Raw genomic sequence first — 23,092 nt, forward strand, 5'->3', positions numbered from 1 at the left:
AAATCTCCCCCATGGTGTTTAACACACTCAACATGGAGCAGAGGAAGCAAAGGAAAGAGTTGTCTCAGCAAGTTAAAGTAAAGGTTATAAGACCATCTCCAAGAAGCTTGATGTTCCTGAATTGATGACAAATCAGAGATGAATAATACAAACAATTACAAAAGAGCCCAGAAAAATTTCTAAAGAAAAATAAGTGAACTTCAATCATGGGAGACAACCAAGGAGGAAACCATTGCTGAAATCAAATTATAAAAAAGCAAAACTGGAATTTGCAAAACTACATGTTGATAAGCCACAAAGCTTCTGGGAGAATGTCCTATGGACAGATGGTACTAAAATCTTTTTGGCAAGGCACATCAGCTATATGTTCACAGATGAAAAAAATGAAGCATATCTTGAAAAGAACACTGTCCCTACTGTGAAACATGGAGGAGGCTCAGTTATGTTCTGGGGCTGCTTTGCATATGCACAGGGTATCTTGAGTCTGTACAGGGTACAATGAAATATGTGTATTACTGGGGACGGCTGTGTACTATTGGGGGTGGCTGTGTACTACTGGGAAGGCTGTGTATTACTGGGGAGTGGCTGTGTATACTGGGGGGTGGCTGTGTAATACTGGGGGAGGCTGCTAATGGGAGAGGTTGCGTGCTACTGGAGTTGGTGTAGCTCTATAAAAGGTCTATGGGGGATCTTTATATAGGGGATGGATTTTAAATAAACTGGGTGGCCTTATATGGAGTACTGTATACCATTTAATTTGATGATATGTATATGGGGGCTGTTAAATAAATACCATGGAGATAAACCATGGCCAGGAGAAATCATAACAAAGTCCTCTTCCTGATGGAGTAGAACATGACCTGTAAGGTACTAGATACTAGATGTCACTAATGTCTGTGTTAGTGACTTAATGTGAGGTGTGTGAGGTAGCATCATCGGATGGGGGCTTCAGTAGTCAGTGAAATAGGATAGCGTCAACATGTGGCTTGCCTCGTGACGTCATCATGCTGGGGTCGGCGCTTGAGACTTGAGCTAGCAGAGGAGCAGGGCTGCTAAGAGGTTTTATTATTTTATCTGATATATATATATATACACACATACATAAATCTATATGTCAGTCTATATATAGTTTTTTTACAGTGGGAACAAAAACTATTCAGACTCCTAAATTTTTAATTCTTTGTTTCATTGCAGCCTATTGGTAAGATCAAAAAAGTCCTTTGAAATGTAGATATTTTTGCTAATTTATTAAACAAGAAAAACTGAAATATCACATGGTAATAAGTATTGAGACCCTTTGCTGTGACACTAATATTTAACTCACATTTCCTTCTGGACCTCCTTGAGATGGTTTTACTCCTTTATTGGAGTCCAGCTGTGTTTAATCAAACTGATTGGAAATAAAATTACGAAAATTATATAAGACCTCACAGCTCACTGTACATGTCAGAGCACATGAGAATCATGAGGTCTAAGGAACTGCCCAAGGAGCTCAGAGAAAGGATTGTGGCAAGGCACAGATGTGGGCAGGGTTACAAAAGAATTTTTGCAGCACTCAAGGCTCCGGAGCACAGTGGCCTTCATAATTCCTAAATGAAAGAAGTTTGGGACAACCACAACTCTTTTTCAACCTGGGCTTCAGCCAGCTGATTATTGTAGGCTAGGGCTAAAGTACAGTAAATTACCAATATCCAGTGGTCCATTTGTAACTAGGGGTTGTATGTAAGTCGAGTGTTCTTAAGTAGGGGACCGCCTGTATATATATATATATACAGGTGACATTATACTAATATTTTTAGTTGCAAAGTGTGGCGATATTCAGCACGAACCTGAAAACATCTAGGGGTGAATACAGCAGCTATAAGTCATGGTCGGCAGAAGCCACCATGTTCTGTACCCAAAGGTACTACGTGCCACTTCTACCTGTGTCTGACCTGTACTGTAGCAATGAGTGACATAGCAATGGTAATTGTACTGACATAGCAATGGTAATTGTACTGACATAGCAATGGTAATAAGTAATTTACGCTATGATGGGGCAGGACTGACTAGCAACATCCAGACATAGTACACATCTACATTTTTGGTTATTAGCTTCCACTAAGGATGAGAATAATGTCAATGAAATAATTATGCTAAATGGAAGCCCTTCTGTTAAACATAATTAACAAAAGGTGATGCTTTCACTATTATAATGTAATAAATAAAACAAACTGCAGTGTCTTTTTATATATCATAGCAGAAGCATGATGCAGGATAACTTTTCATACATGCAGGTCTATTTTTAAATGGTGGGGGGCAATGTTATAAACACTGGCCCAGGGTCCAGAGGACTATAGTTACCCCACTGGCTATGACCGAGCCTTTCTGAATTGTTTAGTATTTTTAGTCTTTGCTCAGAAATAAAGGTAAAAAAATCCAAACAATTAAACTCTTCTCTACAATTGTAAAAAACTAAAGGGTGAAAATGTAAAATGTGTTATATAGCAGTAACAGCAGAATGATGTTATATTAGGTGAGGGTCTAAATAGTACATAGTGTATAAAGCTTTAAAACAGGTCCAGGCCGTGCATTGTTTAGACACGATATTTCATCATCTTATCGGCAAACATGACCAAAATTGATATTTTTATTACATAAAGGAGAAAATCCTGATGGAAATGAGCTCATCTGTGAACAAAAGGCAATGCCATGCCTCCTGGTGCACTTGATTTCTAATTTCTATGTTGCCCAGCAGCCATACTAACAGACAAGAGTTACTTGAGTTTCCATGTCTTAAGGTTCAGTGGAAACAAGTACTAAAATGTGATAAACAAAGCAGTATAAACAAAACTGTTAGGGTGGTGTAAAGTTAGACAAGAACATCTAAAATGCATTTGTGCATTATTCAGCACGAGCCAATGAGATGAATTTGTATACATTTTACCACTGTCTAGATTTGCTACACCACTGTGTCTTTAACCCTTCCAACCTGCCTCACCAAATGAGCAATTGCCTTATATAATGTGATGCAATATGATTGATGAGTACATATCAGTTATGCCTTATATCTTGTATTTTATTCGCAAATTAATATAATGAGAAATATTCTGGTCCAAGGAGATGCATGTTTATATAAATGATTAAAAAAAAAGTTACAATTTTGATTTGCAATGCTGCATCTATACATGCACTGTGCTTTGCGAGGAGGCCGCTCTTTATAGACCATTGTGCACTCCATGCATTGTAAAATAAAACACTTTATATTGCTATCAAAATGCAAATGAAAAATAAAAAGGATTCTACAAAAGATATAAAAGCTGACCACTTTAAGTTATTTAGCATGCAGAACGTAGCAGCGTGTCTGGAAGCCAAGACATTCTCACCATATGACACACCGAGTCTCCGTTCCAAATATAGAAGCTGGGATCGTTGCGGTGGTGCCTGACAAGCATTTTACACCTATTAATTAGGTGCATTGCAGGAAATGCACTTACTTGATTTATGAAGTTTTATAAACTTACGCCGTTTTCTCTTCTCTTTGTTTTTTTGAACTTTTTTGTGCACCATCTGGAGAGTCAGCTGCTAAGTTGCATAATTACCCACTGTAATTATTTATAAAATATATATTGATGTAATAATAGAGAATTTGCCAATTAGTGAAACAAAAGTATCTAGGAGTTGAAGCAATGCTATTTTAAAGCCAGTACACAGCAATATCAAAGTCTTTGTTGTTGCTGGCCATTTAATCACTAATTTGAAGCTCTTTGGGGGCATGGGGGCATTGGGGGGATGTGTTGGTGTATCATGGAGAAAGGGGTTAAATCAACTAATAATAATGTGTTGACAATAAAATATGGTTATTATATAGTAATTCTTTAAGTTGTACATACCATTCAGAAATCAGACTTTCTAAGCTGGAGATACATCTAACTTTACATCAGATTAAAACAACAAGAAAGTGAAAATCAACCTGTACCTTTAACCCCTTAGGCTGCAGGTGCATGGAGAGGGCTCACAGGCTGAGCCTTTTCCATGCAAAGTGAGCGTCATCATCGGAGAGGGACAATCTGTTGCTATGTCTTTGTGAGACCCAAGGCTGTATAGTTTCTTAACATTTATTACAATGTGCCAGTGGCACATGATCATTAAAGTTCCTATACACTGCCATAATGTAGCATGGCAGTATATGATAGGATCAATCAGACAACCTAGGGTTAAAGTAGCCTAGGGGGTCTGAAAAATAGTTAAAAAAAAGTTTCCTAGAACTGATATCAAAATAAACAGTAAAAATCATTAAGATGTTAGGTTTTGCCACGTCCCAAAATGTCCAATCTATCAAACTAAAATAACTGTTATCCCCATTGTTTAACCCTGTAATGAAAAATAGCACCCAAATGGCCAAAACGCTACTTTTGCCATTTTGCAACATATAAAAAATGTCATAAAAAGTGATCATGCAGTGAATAACATGTCATACAGCTGCATTCACTGAAGTATGTACAGGTTAGCACCAAAAAAAGGCAAAATGAAGAATTTTTTTCTACAGAATGGCCCAGATTTATTAAATCCCTGACACCAGTTTTCGGTCACATGTTTTTAAGAAGTATCAGGGACTCACTTGTGGCGCAGCTGGACTTTACTGGACTGACCTGGCTGTTCCTGTGCTCAGTCGGACAATGCTCCACATTTATCATGCTAAGTCCAACAGAAGTGTGTCGCACACCCCATGTTAAAGGTGCATCAAAACAATGTGGTGTACTCTGTTAGAGCAGTGCAGAGGATGCCATATTCATGAAAAATTGGCACCACAAATCCTAAATCTGGCACACCAGATTGCACTGTTTTTAGTAAATGTGGGGCAATGTTTTAATTTTTCTAAACGCATTTAAAACAAAATAAAACCTAGATAAGTTTAGTATCCCTGTTATCATAATGACCCAAAGAATGAAGTATACATGTCATTTGTCACAGAGAAAGCCGTAAAAACCAAGCCCACAAGAAAACGGCTCTATGAAATGCAATTTGTTATGCAGAAAACAAGCCCTCACACAGCTCTTTACATGGAAAAATAAGTGTTACAGATTTTTGAAGTTGGGCAGTGAAAAATGGAGACCAAAAATAAAAAGGGCCTGGTCGTTAGGGTGTTAAAGGTTGTACTCCCAGCACAGGCCTTCAAGTCATATTCACAAACAATGCTTTAGATGTCAAATAGATGTTCCACATTCCACATCTCTATTGTGTTCTTCATTTACTTTTATAGTAGTAATGGAAATAACTAAGTATGCTAGCTTCTGTGTCAATAGCGAAAGCCTTAGAGGTACTTTTATTTCATGGTCGGAACTAGTAATGGGTGGGCTCCATTGCCAAATAGTGGTTCGGACCCCCTCTACTGAAAGGGCTTTTTGCGGCAACAAAACAGTTACCACACATGATGTATAAGCTGCGGATTTGTGGCACATCAGTTCTGTATGATAAATCCACAGTGTAATACAGTAGTATTTTAGTGCATTTAATTTTCATGACAATCCTACACACATTTGGGAAGAAATCTGCAGTGGAAAAACAACTATTGATCTGCAGCTATTAAATGATATCACTTAAAGTGTAGAAATAAACCTTTACAATTCAAAGATCTGCCCTACTGCTGCGACAAAATCACAACATAAGTTACGTTTTGCATTCCAAATTAAGTTGCTCCCAAATTAAGTTACTACTCATAACCCCCCACTAGCAAAAACAGTTCTGTTCTTTTATCTCAATATCCAAAAAAACCCAGCTTAATAAAATGTCATATTAAACAATGTATATTTTGCCCATACTTTGTAAACACGTGTATACACAGAGAGTACACATGTTCACATACAGAAAACAACATATAGAACACACATGTGTACATACAGCACATGATATACACACCTTAGATATACAGTATGCTTCTGTTGTACACATACATTATATACAGGTCTGCATACAGCTTTACAGCTTTCTGCGAGTCTCCTCCTCATTCCTCTTTCCCGTTATCAGTTATTTCCTCTCCCGGTGCCGCAGTGCAGCACAGGCCCATTTTGCCCAGTGGGCCTCATAGTGGCTGCAACGGTGGCAGTTCTGCCACTGTTTTATTTGCTGCCCAAATGTGGTGGTTGACAGATGCCTACCTGGATCTGTTGAGTTACCTAGGAGAAGGGACTCATGTCTTCCAGAAATATATGGCATATTCTATGGATATACCATGTATTTCTTAGAGGAAATGAATAAAAATAAATAAAAGTATATTTTTACGTTGTTGCGTTACATTGTTGCTCTGAGGAAGGGGGGGGGGATGCAACATAAAATATTGGTCTTTAAAATATGGTAAGTAATCTTAGACAAATAAAAACACTGGTTGCAAACGTAAGACAAAAAAGGAGTTTGTGTAAAACTATTTACAACCAGGATGGAGATGCCTGAATAAATGAAATACAATAGTGTGGTTCACCATACTGTGAACTGCATGCTGGGGGATGCCCAACCATGATTCCTCCCCCTCCCCACGTGTACCATTCTCAGGGGGTGGCAGTTGTTGCCATGGAAACCCTGGGGGTCCGCAGTGACTGCCTGTAGGTTGTATTGTACATCATTATTGCAGGGTATTATCATGAACAAGCAAAAAGATGATTGCTTCTTAATCTCCCTTAGTAAAACTAATAAAGAAATAAAATAAATGTTTTAAAATAAAAAATTCATTTAAAAAAATAAAAATCCAAATACCTTTTACACATAAAATGAGACATACTGTACAAAATTATTATTCATTATTGAACCAGCATGATGACTGTTGATAAAAAATTTAGGAATAACCAACCAAAAATAACAAATTTTGAAAATGGGGAATTTTTTTACATTTTCATCAAATTAAATATTTTTTTGTAATTAAAAACAAAACATATGATCCAAAATGTATCACTAACATGAAGTACAGTGGTCCACATTCATCAAAACTAGTGCAAACCAGACTATGTGCAGTTTGCCTGTGGAGTGTGCAGAGTCCACCAGATTAGTCTGGTGCATGCTCTTTGTTAATCTGGTAATCTATGTATATTAAATTGTCATTTAATAAGTTTCTACTTGTGCTCTATACATTCCCATAACTCTGGAGAGGTGAATTACCATTAAGCCGTGTTACTCTGAGATTGTCTGTGGGCTAGCAGTAGCTATAGGCAGTGTTGTCCAGGTGAACTGTACGGCAGCTAGAAGAGTTTGTGTCTGGATGTATCTGATCCTGTTGTGGGCGTCTCGTAAGCCGTAATAGTGAGTGGTGGCAGTGAGGAGGTGTATAGAATAAGTGTGTGACTGTATCGGGATGCAGAGTGGTTCTGTACAGTAGCATTCCATAGGCACGTAATTGGTAGCGGGGATGCATAGTGAGGTTGTGCGCCCCCTGCGCTATGCGTGTGTGGTGTGTTGTGTCGGGGATTCTGATACATTTAGTCCCCTGGCAGAATTGGGTTGACTGGGTGTACTGAGCACTTAGAGGGTAATGTGGCATTTGTTTTTTGACTAATCCACACTAATTAAGAATTTAAGTTAGTATACATAGGCAGATTTTCAAGTAGTTTTACCATGGCCAAATAATGCTGACCTGTTATTAAGTGGAGAATAATGTACACAATAGACTGCTGCCGAATGACCACAAATTTACCCAGCACAATAACATTGAAGAGCCATGTCGGTGCCCAGTACAGCTACTGCCAGACACTACTAAATAGACGTTTATGTTGAAAAGTGACCGCTCAAACCTTAAACTTATATTGTCAGGGTAAAACTAGAAATAGACAGTACAGCATTAGGAAAGGCCATTAATATCTTATTAATATTGGCATAATAATCTGTGAGACGCGTTCCTTTTTTATAGTGTAGACCACCTCTTCATCTGAAATATTAAATCTGAGGGACCTTCCCACAGTCCCTTTTACAGCTCCATTTATACTCATGTACAGTATGAAGTCATGAAGACACTGACTTAAGCTTTTCTCCAGAAAACCTTACAAAATTTTAGTGAGGAAAAAGTCAGCTCTAGAAACACAGTATTAAACCATTGAGTAAAAGCTGATTTTAATTACAGAGACAAATAGTAATTGTAATTGTTCTGGGTCTTCAAAGTGCAAAGCAGCTAGATCTGTCAAATTGCTATTTTCACATGTAATTATATGAGTTAAATTATAAAGTCACCCAAATAGTATTATATGACAAGTAAGCAATTAAAGAAAGGGGTAGGTCAGCAATATCATACATACACATCAACTAGCTTATCTCTGTACTATAAAGTGGAAACACGTTGACTGTACAGGTATAATATGAAACATGGAATGGATAGGATCGCACCAGAATACTGTATTTCTCTAAGGGATTAGATGCTTTATTTCTACAAAGATAAAAAACAGTACAAGGTAGACTAGGATTTATTTCAATTTTTTATTTATTTCTATACAAATGTGATTGCAAAAGAGTCTGTGGTGGTCCTATACCCACCATGTACACTGGCTCCTGTGTGTTCCATTACAGAATGGTAATGCCAGCATTCAAGAAGAACGAGGAGGATTTGAGCAAACTTTACTCATGAGAGCCAGGGAACTTGCTGGACTCGGTAATGCTTTTAACCTTCATCTCCAGACCTGGTAAAGTTTATTTTTCTCTGAACTGCCTATCTGCGGTCATAAATATATGTTTGCATATGCCTTATAAGTCACCTACCTAGTGCATTTATTACCATAGCAGCCATTACGCATCTGACAAAGTCCCTACAAAGTCAAATGACCTCTGATTCATGAGAAAAGCTATTTCCTTGTAAAAAAACACTTTTAAAAATATTTGGTCAATTTTTTCCTGCCATCATGTCATCTGCTCAATCCAGCTCCATTTATATTTTTACTTAGGGGAAAATAAAATGTATTGGGTTAGACAGGCTAATATAAATGGGCTTAATTCTCCAGTCCTCTATATGTAGCCTTCTTAATAAAACATCCAAAAAAAAAACAAATTTGCTCATTTATCCAGTAGGTTTGATAGATGTGAATGCAGGACTTAACCATCTACAAGTGTGAAAAATAGATTGGATTTTCCTCCTCGAGAAGTATTTCAAAATGGTATTTTCTGCAAATAAATGCAAACTCGTGCCATTATTTTTCATTTATTTTACATGCACTTACACAGTATACAAAAAGAAGCCGATTACAATGTATCATTAATTTTAGCTGCCCTGATGAAGTTTTGGAAGATGTTATTTTACAATTTCCCCATCAAAATACACTACACAATACACATTCCTCCAAGACTTTGATCATATACTGAGCTCTACAATAAAGAAGTTATCCCTGATCCACAGGGGATTGGGAACCTTGCTAACCATAAGTACCGAGGCACTTTTTATGGCTGCTGGAGTCAAGTAACAATGGAGGAACTTGACTCCAATTTTTTGATAAAGGCTGTCTCAGTGGTTGAACCACCTGTTTATAAGGAATGATTAAAACTTGAACCATTCGCTTTAAAAGTGCAAATATCCTCTAAACGACATGACTTAAACTTGATGGGCTACTTATACCACAAGTTAAGGCTACTTGCATACTGCCACATGGTAGCCCGAGCTTCTGTAGAGGAGGAGGGGTGAGCAGCACTCCCTTCTCCATAGCGAGGCCCGATGCCCGGTGATCTGTATGCGGAAAGATAGAGCATGCTCTATTTTTTCCTTGTGCACGGTATGGTGCCAAACGTGTGTGTCACCGTACTGCCGCCGGGCACCATAGGCGTATATCCATCTGCAATATACATCCACACAATGGCATTAGTGAAAGGGGCCCAAGAGTGAACTTTTTAAAAGCATGAAACACTAACAAGACATGTGAAAACAATAGCACCTAGGCAATAATGATACGTTCTTAAAAGTTCACAAACCACCTTACACAGATATCAAAGTACAAATAACATTCACTGTAGAGTGTCTTGAATATGGATATAGCTTGTAAGTAATTTGCTAAATTCTAAAATGATCAATTTCTGAAAATGTTGTAAAAAAGAAAATCCCTATTTAAGTGATCTATATTGCCAAAGGTGTTGTTGTCTTCCAGGTCTTTGAATACTTATAAGCAGTACGGGACTGCTGCAGCCAGTCACTTATTCTAGCGGTCATGTGCCACATGAGGGCATCGCTAAAGATGGCCAGATGGAGTGCCAATTGCTGGAACATGGTACCAATGGGTAGTAGGGTTATTTTTAGCAAAAAAAAACTCTATTGCAGGAGTTTATTCACAATTCAAAAATTACAAGTCTGATATAATTTCGATCTGTTTAGATAGCTGCCTATGGTATGCATAAAATATAAAAATCAAACCTTAAAAAGCAGTCACTTTTTACCTGCACAGGCCACAAGAAATATGTTGCCTCAGTTTATATTACAAGCCAGGAATAGATTACATGCCATGTGCCTGCTATATAGTACAGATAGAAGATAATCTGCACCTTAAAGCATGTCCTGTTCTTACTTGATTCAATTACTTATTCAAGTACTGGAGGCAATAGAGTTAGCAGTGTTTATAGGCAGATTACTATCACCAATATGATAGTGATGAATGAGTACTCACCTTCAGGTTCACCACACAATGTGCATTGAGACTCTGTAAAGACAAGAAAACAAATGATAAGGACTCAATTTTTCTAGCATTTTAATATTAGAAACACAATTTCACAACACATTGTAATATCATTTTTGTAAGGTAACAATGAATAAAACTGTGGCAAAAAGTCCAAACGCATCTACTGGATCAGTATGACATATGTATGGCATAAATATGTGACACTGGCATGGTGTGGCAACAGTCCTGTATCTGTGTCTGCACCATTCATCTCTAGGTTTAGACACCCTTATACTCCAACCTCTTTCATCTACTCATGATAAAATACTCCAGTAATAGTACCAGTGCATTAAGGATATATTCACACACTAGGCTTTAATAATAGCTTTTCCCTCATTTTCTTCTGAAACTCCAACAAAAATGCGTGGAAAGCGGAAGAGTCTGCGTATCTGAGATAAAAATACGTTTCTGCTTTCATCTGCATCAGAGATTCAATAAGTGCTATTTCTCAAAAATGAGCATCACACAAGATACCGACAGACGCCATTAGAACTCAAGGAAATAATTTTGGGTGTCTTTGGTATCCATTATATGAAGGATTGATAGAAAACTGTTTTATCCATAAGAATGGCTTACTATGAAGTTTGGCTGAAAAAGTGCAGCTTCATCTAGATTACAAAAGGCAGGCTTTAAGTGTCATATATTATGCAGTGGAACATGCTAAAATGCCATTGTTCTTTTACCACATTACACACCATACTTATACTACTGTAGGTAATCTAATGCTGAGCTATCATGTCAATGGTATGATGGTATTGTATGATAGTAATAGTAGTATGTTGTTAGAGGAGTTTTACCGGGAATTTTAAAAAAATGTTATACATTGCTAAGTAGGCTATAAAAACAATAAACTACTTATACTCACCTACTCAGGTGCTCCCTTTCACCCACCGCGCTGCCTGCCACTACTAGGTCTCTGTGTAGAGACCGGTGGTGCTGTGCTGACCACAGCTGTGCCGGCTGCTGCATTAGTTTCAAGCTGTAGTGGGCATTCAACAAAACTGGCACCCTCTGTTTATACATAGATATTGGCAGTGGAGGTGACCACTGCAGGTGAAGGAGAGCACCTGAAGAGATGAGTATAAGTCGTTTAGAGTTACATCCCCAGCTACAGATTACATTATGTTTATTCCAAGACACATTCAGTTTCAATTGTGGCTTCTGTAGAGCTGGAAGGAGATCAAGTCGAACAGGGCTTTCCCAGCATTGTTGACACTTACTGGTGAGGGTAAAGGTGGTGAATTCCTCATCAATCCTGGTGATATGCCATCACTGTCTGCACTAAGACAACCCATTCAAGTTAGATGGAGAAAATTGTCCTAGTATGTTATTAATCATTCAAACTGAGAATGATTTTTCCTACAAGAAGGTCTTTGACGCTTCCCTTCAGTTGCTTAGTGAGGCTTTCATTGATGACACATGTCTTATGCAAAGTGATGCTGCTGACAAGTAATAACTTTACAAAAAGTTTAAGGAGTTAGATCATCATTCATCTAAATGATTCATGAAGTAGAGACGTGTTAGTGTTGATAATGTAAAGCTTTTTGAGAATATATTGAATAAAGTCAGCCTGAAAAATATGGAGTAAGGCCTCTTGCACATGAATGTATAATGGGTACAAGTGCAAGACATTGCTTCAGCTGTTAGCACATATCCCCATTTACTTCTACTGGACGCATTCCCACAGCTGTAGATCCTATGCTCCCATGCTTGAGCCCACAGCCCTGTCTACAAATAATAGGGCAGTCTTTTTCTATCGTCATTGGCGAATGTAAAATCCTGATGACGATGAGTCTCAGGTAATAATGCCAATAAAAGGTAATAATCTAGGACTGAGAGTCTCAGATTTCATGTTATTAAACAACATTAGCCTGAATTCCCTAACACTTAATGTGAAACTAAGGAGCAATACAATGGTATTTTATTCGGTTAACATTTCCCTGTGGTCATAAAGCTGCTTTGACATCTGCTTCTGAAATATGTTACTTAAATAGTAGCCCATTATAAGTAAAGGACTGGGTCACTTTCTAGTTCATTCTAAAAATGCCGTAAACTGCATTTTGGCAGAGGCAACTCTAAATTCCAAATCCTTACCCGAGTTAGCATATGAGCTGTGAACAAATCTCAACAATGTCTATAAAAGCAGTATAAAAAAGATATATTTTCTATTATACGCATTGCATGCTCTTATGGAGATGAAGACTACCTGACTTCTATGTACATGATCCATTCCTGTATTGGTCGTCTTAAATTCAAGATGTAAAACTATTGAACAAATGTATAGTCTGATGCTCTTATTTGATGAAGAGCATATATGGAAGGTGATATATGTTGCACCTTATGTATATTAACTATGAAATAAGGATAATCTTAAAATTGGTTGAAGCTTCCATGGAGGAGAAGCTTACAAGTTAACATTGGAAGAGATGTAGTAATGTGTTGGTGTAGACAGTTGTTAAAGTACAAAAAGTACAAAAAAAAGTGATCAAAAAAAGTTATGTGTGTCTAAATGGCACCACTGAAAACTCAACACGTAAAAAAATAAGCCCTAAACCAGCTCTGTAGCTTTGGCGTTGAGGGGGTCAAATGTTCTCTCTCTCTATATAAAAGTGGTCTGAAACCCTCAGTAAATGTGGCATCAGGCATTTCCAGTCCAAATTTCTTCAGTTTTCTGGCATAGACAGACTGGGTTAAATTTACTATGCCTTGCCTGCCATGTCTAGTTTTTTGGTGCTAGAATTAAGAGCCAGAGTGAAGTAAGATCCTATGATGGAAATGCTAAAGATGTTTACATGTTTAATAGCATTATCCCTTAATAAATACTTGTCTACTAACCACAAGAGAGAAGTGTTTAATTACTGATTATGCAACCACTGGGACCTCCCAATTTTGGCGAGAATGGGGATCTGCATGTGCCCCTAAGCAATGGTACAATGCTCTATTCACTTCAATGATACTACCAGGATAGCTTCATACCATAATCTGCACTCATTTGTGTATTACCCATAAAGAATGAAACAGTTCTATATGCATAAACTTTCCATTTTATTAAACACATATTTAACAACACAAATACTACCAAGATCCTTCTAAATATTTAATGCTGTCTAGATTTTCAACTAAATTAAATCCCCAAGCCCATTAATTCTCATTTTATTTAGACCATATGGGGCAGATTTATCAAGCTGCCTAAGAGTAAGAATGTGCTTAGTTGCCAATGGCAACCAGTTACAGCTCAGCTTTCATTTTACCAGTGCTCAGGAATATTTAAACGGCAGCTGTAATTGGTTGCCATGGGCAATTAAGCACATTTTTACTCTTAGGCAGCTTGATAAATCTGCCTCTATATGTTTGTTGCCTCAAAAACTGGTAATTTGATACTTTGTCATTTTATTGCTATTTTAACCCTGTTGTTGTTATCCTGTTTGGTGATGATTTTGCTTATAAATAGTCTGTTGCAGTAAAAAGCATGGAACAGAGCAGCTTGTGGTTAGCTACTGTTTTAAAATAACTCCTACTTTAGCTCAACTGTGCATAGACCTAGCTCTTAGTTTTTGGAGTTTATAGATATTTGTTCTTTGAGGATATTGTAAAACATCTTTATATTGGTCAAAAGCCAGTACAATATAACTGGCAGCTGACTCCAGGGAAACGTCACTGAGCTCCTGAATTTTAATCGAAAAATTCCAACTTCTTGTTGACTCAGTTTTATTTGGTTTTTTATATTTAGTCTAAAAATTTAAATAGTTGTTTATATTATAAATATAATAACTGAATAAAGTACTATATAAGATTGATGGGAAAATTACAAAAAAGTTTAAAAGTAAAAATACACATTGGGGCTTATTTACTAAGGGTCTGCGGACTTCTGCGCATTTCTGTCGGACTTTCCGTAGTTTTCGGGGATTGCACGGCTGGCACAGATATTTAGAAGGGGATTGTGTCACATGTGATCGGACTTTGGTGCAATCGCGCTGGCTTTCATGCAACAGAGCCGGGGGCGGACCGTAGGACGATCCGATGGATTCAGACTGAGTGTAGGATTTAACTTTAAAATTGTGTCGCAAGACATGCACTTACATACACTGGGAAGAAGAAGATGAACTCCGGTGGACCTGAGCGGGGAAGCAACAGATGCAGAATATCGGGTGCAGAGTGCATTGTCGTTGGAACAATGCACTTCGGGTGAACTCCTTGGACTGGTAAGTAAATGTACCCAAATGTATGTAATATGCCCCTGTTGATCAATATAATAGCATTAAAAACTAAACAGTGACATCAGGATACAGTAACATAATGGTGATGCCAGCGTTAGGCTACATGTGAGATCCCCTAAAGCTTTAGACAACAAATTGTTGCCCCCATGCATTAAAGGATTAAGGCCATGTTTGATATGATGCATTTCTCTAGTGAAACTTCATTATAGAGATCAGATTTTTAAAAGACTGCCCTGAAGTACATTAGTAAGATATTTATGGTCTAATGAACAGCATTGGTATGTAACAGGAATACTAAAGTGGCTGCTATTAATATAGTGGCATTGTTAGGAATCTGGTATTCATTTCATTACATGGCTTATTATCTCTGTAATCTAAAATATATTTGCTGCACTGTAATACTCCCCTCTTCTAAAATATAAAGAGCTTAACAGGAAACCAATTGGATCACGCACCAGCCTGTGCAGGCACTGTCTTTGCCAAAAACAAAAGCAAACTCTCATAGACAACAAATGGGAGTGCTGATGATAGCCGAAAGCTGTACTCAGCAAATTCCGGAGCTACCATAATATTGAATGGTGCGGTAGGAGTCATGCTGCATTTAATGACCTCCATTTTAATAAACGGTGGGGTCCGTTCTCATGATTTGTGGTGGTCCCTGTAGTTGGACACCCACTAATTTAATTGTTAACTCTATCCATGTGGTACTGTGGTATTTTTCAACCCATTAAAATAATGACCTGCAGTTGGATGTCCACATAATGTGGGATCCAAACAATTTCTCATTGTTTGGAGTCCTATGTCTGGTGATCAGCAGAACAGATGGACACAAATGCTAAATTCCATAGGACTTACTGGAAAACATACAAAAAGGTGCACCCTGTGTAATGTCTCCATGTAAAAGCAGCAGGCAGAGAAGAATTCTATCAGAAACTTCTTCATTAAAACATGTGCAGTCAGACATCCATCATTCCTTCTCCTATCTCCCAGCAAACCACACCCCCTAACTTCCTGTCACATGTTCTCATTTCTTAAAGAGACATGTATGCTTGCTGTACGTTACACCGTGGAAGTCCCTTTTCTGCTAGTATCCAGAGTTCAGAGGGCGGACTCCCAGCTCTTAGGCACTTATCCCAAATCCTGTGGATAAGTAACCATATCTTTAATAATAAAACCCCTTAATAGTATTGTAATAGTATTTTACTGCCTTTACAATGTAATTATCATGAAACAACAGACTGTAGGTTTATATATTGTGCAAATCCCTATGCAATAAAAACAGAACACTACAGTTCATGGGAAAGAATCTCTGCTGACAGAAATTGAGTCTCATTTAGCCTGATGGCAAAAGTGGTAGCAGAAATAGAAACAGATGGAAAGTGTGGGTCTGGAAAAAGCAGAAGGCTCCAAATTAAACACTCACAAAGCTTTGTAAAGCATTAAGGAATACTTAGGAAGGCTTCATGAAGCTTTACAAAATATAGATAAATCCAATAAGTGCACAGTCTCCATAATCCTCTTTGGAATCAGATTGAAATCTCAGGGTTAGGTATCTCCATGGAGGAACAAAAGCGAAGTTGGCTAAATGCATAAACCATTATAAAGAAAATATAATTATTTGACCTACTACATTGAATACGTTTTCAATTCACCTAAAAGTAAATTGTTTGAAGATCTTATTTCCATTTGCTCACAGCTAAAGATGGCCCAAAAAAACCTAACTGAGAATCATACACTTAGACTTTTCGGAGTGCCTCAAACAAAAAAAGGCCCTTATAGGAAAAATACCTATTATTGTACAGTTTATATAACTAATATGCTAATTTTTCAGAGCAGGAGTTGGAGCAAAGGCTACTCCAAGCCCTAGTAGCATCTGCAAACTGCCACACTGCAGACAGGAGGAATCCATGTGCATGTGTGTAACCAGCACTAAAGCCAGAGCTCTGGGAGCTTGTGGTGCACCAGATTCTTCTTCGCTGTGTGCAGGTAGGGAGGGATCACAGAGGCTACTGGAGCATTGAGTATCCTTTGCTCCCACTCCACAGGGACCCCTAGTAGCCTGTCCATAAACTTAGCATATTAAGTTACAGAAACTGTAGATTAAGTTAGAAGGTGTTATAGGGTTAGAGAAGATTGTTTAGGGTTTAGGATATTATTGTGAACCTACAAACAGATCCACAATTCCTGATGGTATGTTTCCTTTCATGCAGAGTACAGCCAATACTGCTTTAGGATGCATTAAGTGATATATTCCACTAAAACAGTTCGTCTCATGTCTATATAGTAAAAGGCTTACATTAGTTATATAAAGGTTGATCCTTCTTAACAGCCACATTGATACTTGGACTATTTTAATACTTACAATCTCTATACCATATAAGTATAGAATCCTGCAAACACATCTAGCAGGGAGGTATTTCCAAGTGGCAGTGTGTAAATAATAAAGCAGTGACTAGGGCACTTAATATAATTTGTACAAGCAGTCTAACTCCACTGATCAAGAATAAAATGGTAAGATACAAGTCAAAGAGCAGGAACAGTAATCCTTAGGCTCTTTCTTGGTTATATATTGATAGATAGATGGAAATGCTGCAAGGATGAAAGTGCCTAGATTCACTGACAAATGTTAGGATAACATTTAATGAGAATTCACAATAAAAGAGGCCTGTTTATGGATACTGTAATATGATTGATTTCATAAAATTGCTGCATAGGACTTTTCAATCAAAATGTGTTCTTTGTTCAGTAAGGTACAATCCACCAAACACTTGTTTGTTATCTGGTTTCTAGATTTCCCTTCTCTCTGCTTCAGAGGCGATGGGCTTCACCAGTGCCAGGGTACAGCGATAGGTGGTCCATGTGAACCAATGTTTGCAAACCTGTACCTGTAACCTTTGGAGAGTGGATGCAGGACTTTATGACGTTATGACCTGGACATCTACAGTACAATCCTTCTATTCCTTTTGCTCTGAATGAGGATAGCGGGAATCTAAGTTTCTCTGCCGCAATCCAAAAAAAGGAAATATCCTTCTTGAACTTATTTAACAAGAAAGCCATCTTCAAACAACAGTACACAGAAAGAAAGTAGACACAACCTGCTATAACGGACCAGCTGCCCTTAAAATGTGGAATACCTGCAGGCAATTTTTGAGGATGAGGCAAAGCTGTAGCCAACTGGTTGACTTTTGAGAAAAAAACTAATAACCCTAAGGATCTCTTAAAAAACAAAGGATTCCAGCATCAACATTAACTCAAGCATATGAAAAAGCAATAATATCAAAGATATTTCAATGTTTTAAATATGGATGATGACACTGTGGTTTTGATTTCAAATACACCAACAATAACATACAAGAGTAGATTGAACCTATTGGCCCTTGTTGGCCACAGCCACTTTTCAGAAGAGAAAAAGGAAGACACTTGGCTTGATGACAGAAAGTACACTTATATGGAGAAAGAAATATCAAAATAGGGGGTGCGCCTCCTTGGCACATGTTTGCATGGATGGCTTTGTCATCCCATTGAGTGGGCACAGATTGGGGCTTGTGTTCAGACATGGGGGCAGAAATGTCCTGCACTGGCCCTCTCCACCACTTAGCATTGAGGTGACATAAAGGAAAAAGCCATGATAAATACCCCCCATTTTATTTTGCAACCTTAAAAACTGCTACTATTAAATCCTGCTTAGAGGCATTTCATTTCATGCTAATCATTACAACAGTTACCACAAAGAAAAAAATGAAATGGGTAACACAAGAAAGCTAATTTCTTACGCAATGGGGGTCATTTACTAAGGGCCCGATTCCCGTTTTCCCGACGTTACCCGAATATTTCCGATTTGCGCCAATTTCCCCTGAATTGCCCCCAGATTTTGGCGCACATGATCGGATTGTGGCGCATCGGCGCCGGCATGCACGCGACGGAAATCGGGGGGCGTGGCCGAACGAAAACCCGACGGATTCGGAAAAAACGCTGCATTTTTTTAAAAAAATGTGTTGCGAAAATTGCACTTACCTTCACTCAGCCCGGCTCGGTGTATTCCAGTGCGTTCCGATGCTCCTCAGCGCAGCAGCACCACCTGGTGGAGGAACTGCCTTAATAAATCCCGGCCGGACCCGAATCCAGCGCAGAGAACGCGCCGCTGGATCGCGAATGGGCCGGGTAAGTAAATCTGCCCCAATGTCTTTTGATCAAGAATCTTTGACTTTGCAACAAAGTTAGAATTAAAAACCTGCAACAGTGGCTGTAGTTGTGTGGCATCCAAGATGATAAGGTGGTAAATTATTGACCCAAATCTCCTGCAGTTCATGGGGATGAAATTATTACCTCTTTGTAAAAAGAAAAAAAAAAGTTATAGTGCAGAAAATGCAGTAATGTATCAATACTATTCAATGTAAAAAGAGAAACAAAAAATGTTGTTCGTAGGCATTATGGCGACTTATGTCCTTGGTTTATCATGATGGATTGTGATGGTAGATTTTCTTTAAAGTGATAGAGGGAAGTAATGTTCATGTCCCAGGATTTTCCTCTAAAAAATTTAACCTGTGAGAAACTACTTATTTAAATAATTGATTCCAACATACTCTGATATCAAAATGTACTGTTCATCCTGATTATATTATAATATCCATATGTCCATACATCGTGTTATAATATCCATATGTCCATACATCGTGTACATTCACAATAATAAATATCACTCAGCTTAATCAGCAGATTGCTTATACTACCTGAAATTTGGCTAGCCTGCAGCTCCAGGCTAATAGCACGGTCTGGTGTCTGTGCTGTGTTAGATTCTTACGCCACAAACACTGTAATTTGTCTTATGAAAATCCTACAATAACCGGGCCTGTTCAGGCACTTATATCACTCCTTTTGCTCACAGCTGGGTCAAGGTTATTTCAGATTATTTTATTGAGTGTTTCCCCTGTCGATAGCCATGCTTTCTCCTCAGTGGAGGTGTGAGATTTTTTTTTCTAAGAATACTTTGTAATATTGATCTGTTTTATTGTAGGATTAATTAATTTTACAGGATTCCATGGAGAGCTGTTTAGTTCTGCCTATTCCACGTGTATCTGAGCACTTAAGTGATCATAGGCTGATGAGCACCACACTCCCGACTGACAAAATATTTGCGTTCAAACTGTATTTTGAATCTAGAATGGACAAATCACCAAATGTGAATTTAATACATTACGTTCAAATACAAGAAATATTGCTTTACTATTATAGTCATTTATTGTGCAATGACACTATTGAATTCTTCATCTACCTATTGCTAATTCCACATCCTATAATGGCCAGCTATGTTAATGGTTCAATTAGGTAACTTTATTTATAAATGCCTGCATTCTCCAGGTAAAATTAGGACTTCCTCCTATGTAGTTCTATTCAAATAAGCTGTGGCATATTGTGCACACTTCAATTCCACACAGGCTACAATTTAGCACACAATAAAATTCTATTAAATATATGAAAGGTAAGAGTCTCAAAAATATCCCATGCTTTACCTTGTCTCTGGTAGGAGGGAGAATTAATCAGATTTGGTGGCTGGACAAAGAAGAAAATAGTATAAAATATACATTTTTTCAAGGTACAAGCAGTGGAGTGTACATCAATGTTCTGTGTCAGAGTAGATTCTGAGTTTTCTAATACCGACCCAATGCTGTCAAAGAGCTGTTTAGGTCTATAAATCACTTAACAACACTCAGCCAATAAGACTACATTATTGACAAATGCTACCTGATGTCTAGAAAAGCAATTGCATAGAATTTCAATGAGATGTTTTTCTCTTTAACTGTTTTGAGTTAAAACAACTAAGGTCAACGTTTTGTGGCTGTGGGTAGACAATAAATAAGTTTTGCTATCTCTATCAAATTTCTTTTCAGAGATTTCATTTTCATTACTTTATCTTTATCATCAGTATTTTCAATCATATTGTTCAGTCCTCTCACTTAGCCTTTAAGTCTCTTTATTGGGTCTTGTTTTATGCTTTTGCATGAAGCTATAAGGACTACTTAACCTATGAAAATATCACCCACTGCAGGAATATTTGCTCCACTCATTTCATAGATTTTTATTGGAGTGTTTTGTTTGTTTCCCCATGTCACAGCTGTGTTCTCAGTGCCACAACAGGAGCTGGAATGAAATGTGTAAAGACCATTTCATATCCCAAATGCAATACAATCCTATTTACTAAAACATGGAAAAGTAATATAATTAAACCAGCTATGTATTAACACTTTGTTCACAGTTTGTTCCTTATTTCCATTTTATGTATGTGTTGGGATAGCATTGAGTTACTTTACAAAAGCAGTGCATACTGGGGGTCCCTGAGGTCTGATGGTCAGGATCTGACTGTAACTGAATAAGCATTTAAAGTGTATTATAAATAAGCTTTTAAAACATTTTTATAATAAATAATAAAGTCTAAGTCCCTAAAACACCAACTTTCCATAGAATTACCTAATAAAGTACCGTATATTCCGGCGTATAAGACGACCTGGTGTATAAGACGACCCCCCTACTTTCCTGTTTAAAATATAGAGTTTAAGATATATTCGCCGTATAAGACTATCCCTTTTCCAACGCATACAAAACACCGGTAAAAATTAAAAAAAAAACAGATTTGAATTTAACATGGTCCTTTTTTAAATGTAAATTCTTATGACATGCAGGTATATAGCAGGAAAACTGTCGCTCATAAACATAAGGCATACAACAACAACATTACCATTACAGCACAGGCCCCAGTAGTATACAGCACAGCCCCCAGTAGTATACAGCACTGCCCCCAGTAGTATACAGCACTGCCCCCAATAGTATACAGCACTGCCCCCAATAGTATACAGCCTGCCCCCAGTAGTATACAGCACTGCCCCCAGTAGTATACAGCACAGCCCCCAGTAGTATACAGCACAGCCCCCAGTAGTATACAGCACAGCCCCCAGTAGTATACAGCACTGCCCCCAGTAGTATACAGCACTGCCCCCAGTAGTATACAGCACAGCCCCCAGTAGTATACAGCACAGCCCCCAGTAGTATACAGCACTGCCCCCAGTAGTATACAGCACAGCCCCCAGTAGTATACAGCACTGCCCCCAGTAGTATACAGCCCAGCATTAAAAAAAAAATTAACATATACTCACCCCGATGCTCCCCCGATGTCCGCGCCGTCTTCTTTCTTCTGCCGGGCGCCGCCATTGATCTTCCCCGGCAGGCGCCTAGTATGACGCGCCGCTGCTGACGTCATACTAGGCGCCGACCCGGGGAAAGACATGGCGGCGCCCAGCAGAAGAAAGAAGACGGCGCGGAAGACTGAAGACAGCACAGCGCGGACATCGGGGCCAACGGAGGGTGAGTATTTTCCCCCCGATGTCTTTTTGAGGCTGCCGGCAGCTTTTTGAGGCTGCCGGCAGCCATTGCTGTGCAAACACCCGCGATCGGTGCTAGCACCGATCGCGGGTGTTACCGGTAAGCCTTTGCTGCAATATGCAGCAAAGACTTACCGGCTATGGAGAGGGCTCAGCCCGTGAGCCCTCTCCATGCCGCCGTATAAGACGATTACCGGCGTATAAGACGACCCCAGAGAAGACAGAAGATTTTTCTATCTTCAAAAGTCGTCTTATACGCCGGGATATACGGTATAAAAAACACATATTTATATCGCCACATCCATAACATTCTGTACGCTAAATAATAAGCATTGAACAGCAATACATAAAAAATCCTTTAAGAACTTGCAAAGTAAAATGTGATTTTTCATCAAATCTCTTCACAAAAAAAGTTCTAAAAAGTGATCAAAAAAGCAACTCTTCTTGCAAAAACTAAGCCCTCAAACTGCTTTGTCAACCTAAAAATAAAACCTCTGAATGGTAATGATAAAAGAATTTTCTCTAAATTTGTTTAGCAAAATTAAACTATACAACTGAGGTATCGCCATAAAGATATTTACCCAAAGATAAAATAATTTGGGTATAGATAACGGCAAAGAAAAAAAGTATCCTGAACAAGAAATGTTGATTTCCTTTTCCTCGACTCAGAAAGAGTTATTAAAATTTTATCAGTGAGCTATAGATGACCCAAAATTAAGTATCTTAAAATTATGTCTCATCCTGCAAAAAATAAGCTCCCATATTTTCACCTTAAAAAATATTTGTAGCCTGTACAGGCGGTCCCCTACTTAACCCCTTAAGGACGCAGCCATTTTGTAGCTTAAGGCTCAGCCCG

General features: G+C 38.2%; 1 protein-coding gene across 10 annotated transcripts in view; it reads right to left on the bottom strand.

Annotated features, from left to right (window-relative positions):
* DLGAP2 (DLG associated protein 2) overlaps window positions 1–23,092 on the bottom strand; it is a 628,408-nt gene that overhangs the window by 207,859 nt on the left and 397,457 nt on the right. For all 10 annotated transcript variants that reach the window (XM_072142338.1, XM_072142335.1, XM_072142334.1 and 7 more), the window contains one exon: window positions 10,596–10,628. In XM_072142338.1, the coding sequence (XP_071998439.1) occupies window positions 10,596–10,628 (33 nt within the window). The remainder of the gene's footprint in view (window positions 1–10,595; window positions 10,629–23,092) is intronic.

This window comes from Engystomops pustulosus, chromosome 3, assembly GCF_040894005.1.
Source record: "Engystomops pustulosus chromosome 3, aEngPut4.maternal, whole genome shotgun sequence".
In the NCBI taxonomy this organism is placed as follows: domain Eukaryota; kingdom Metazoa; phylum Chordata; class Amphibia; order Anura; family Leptodactylidae; genus Engystomops; species Engystomops pustulosus.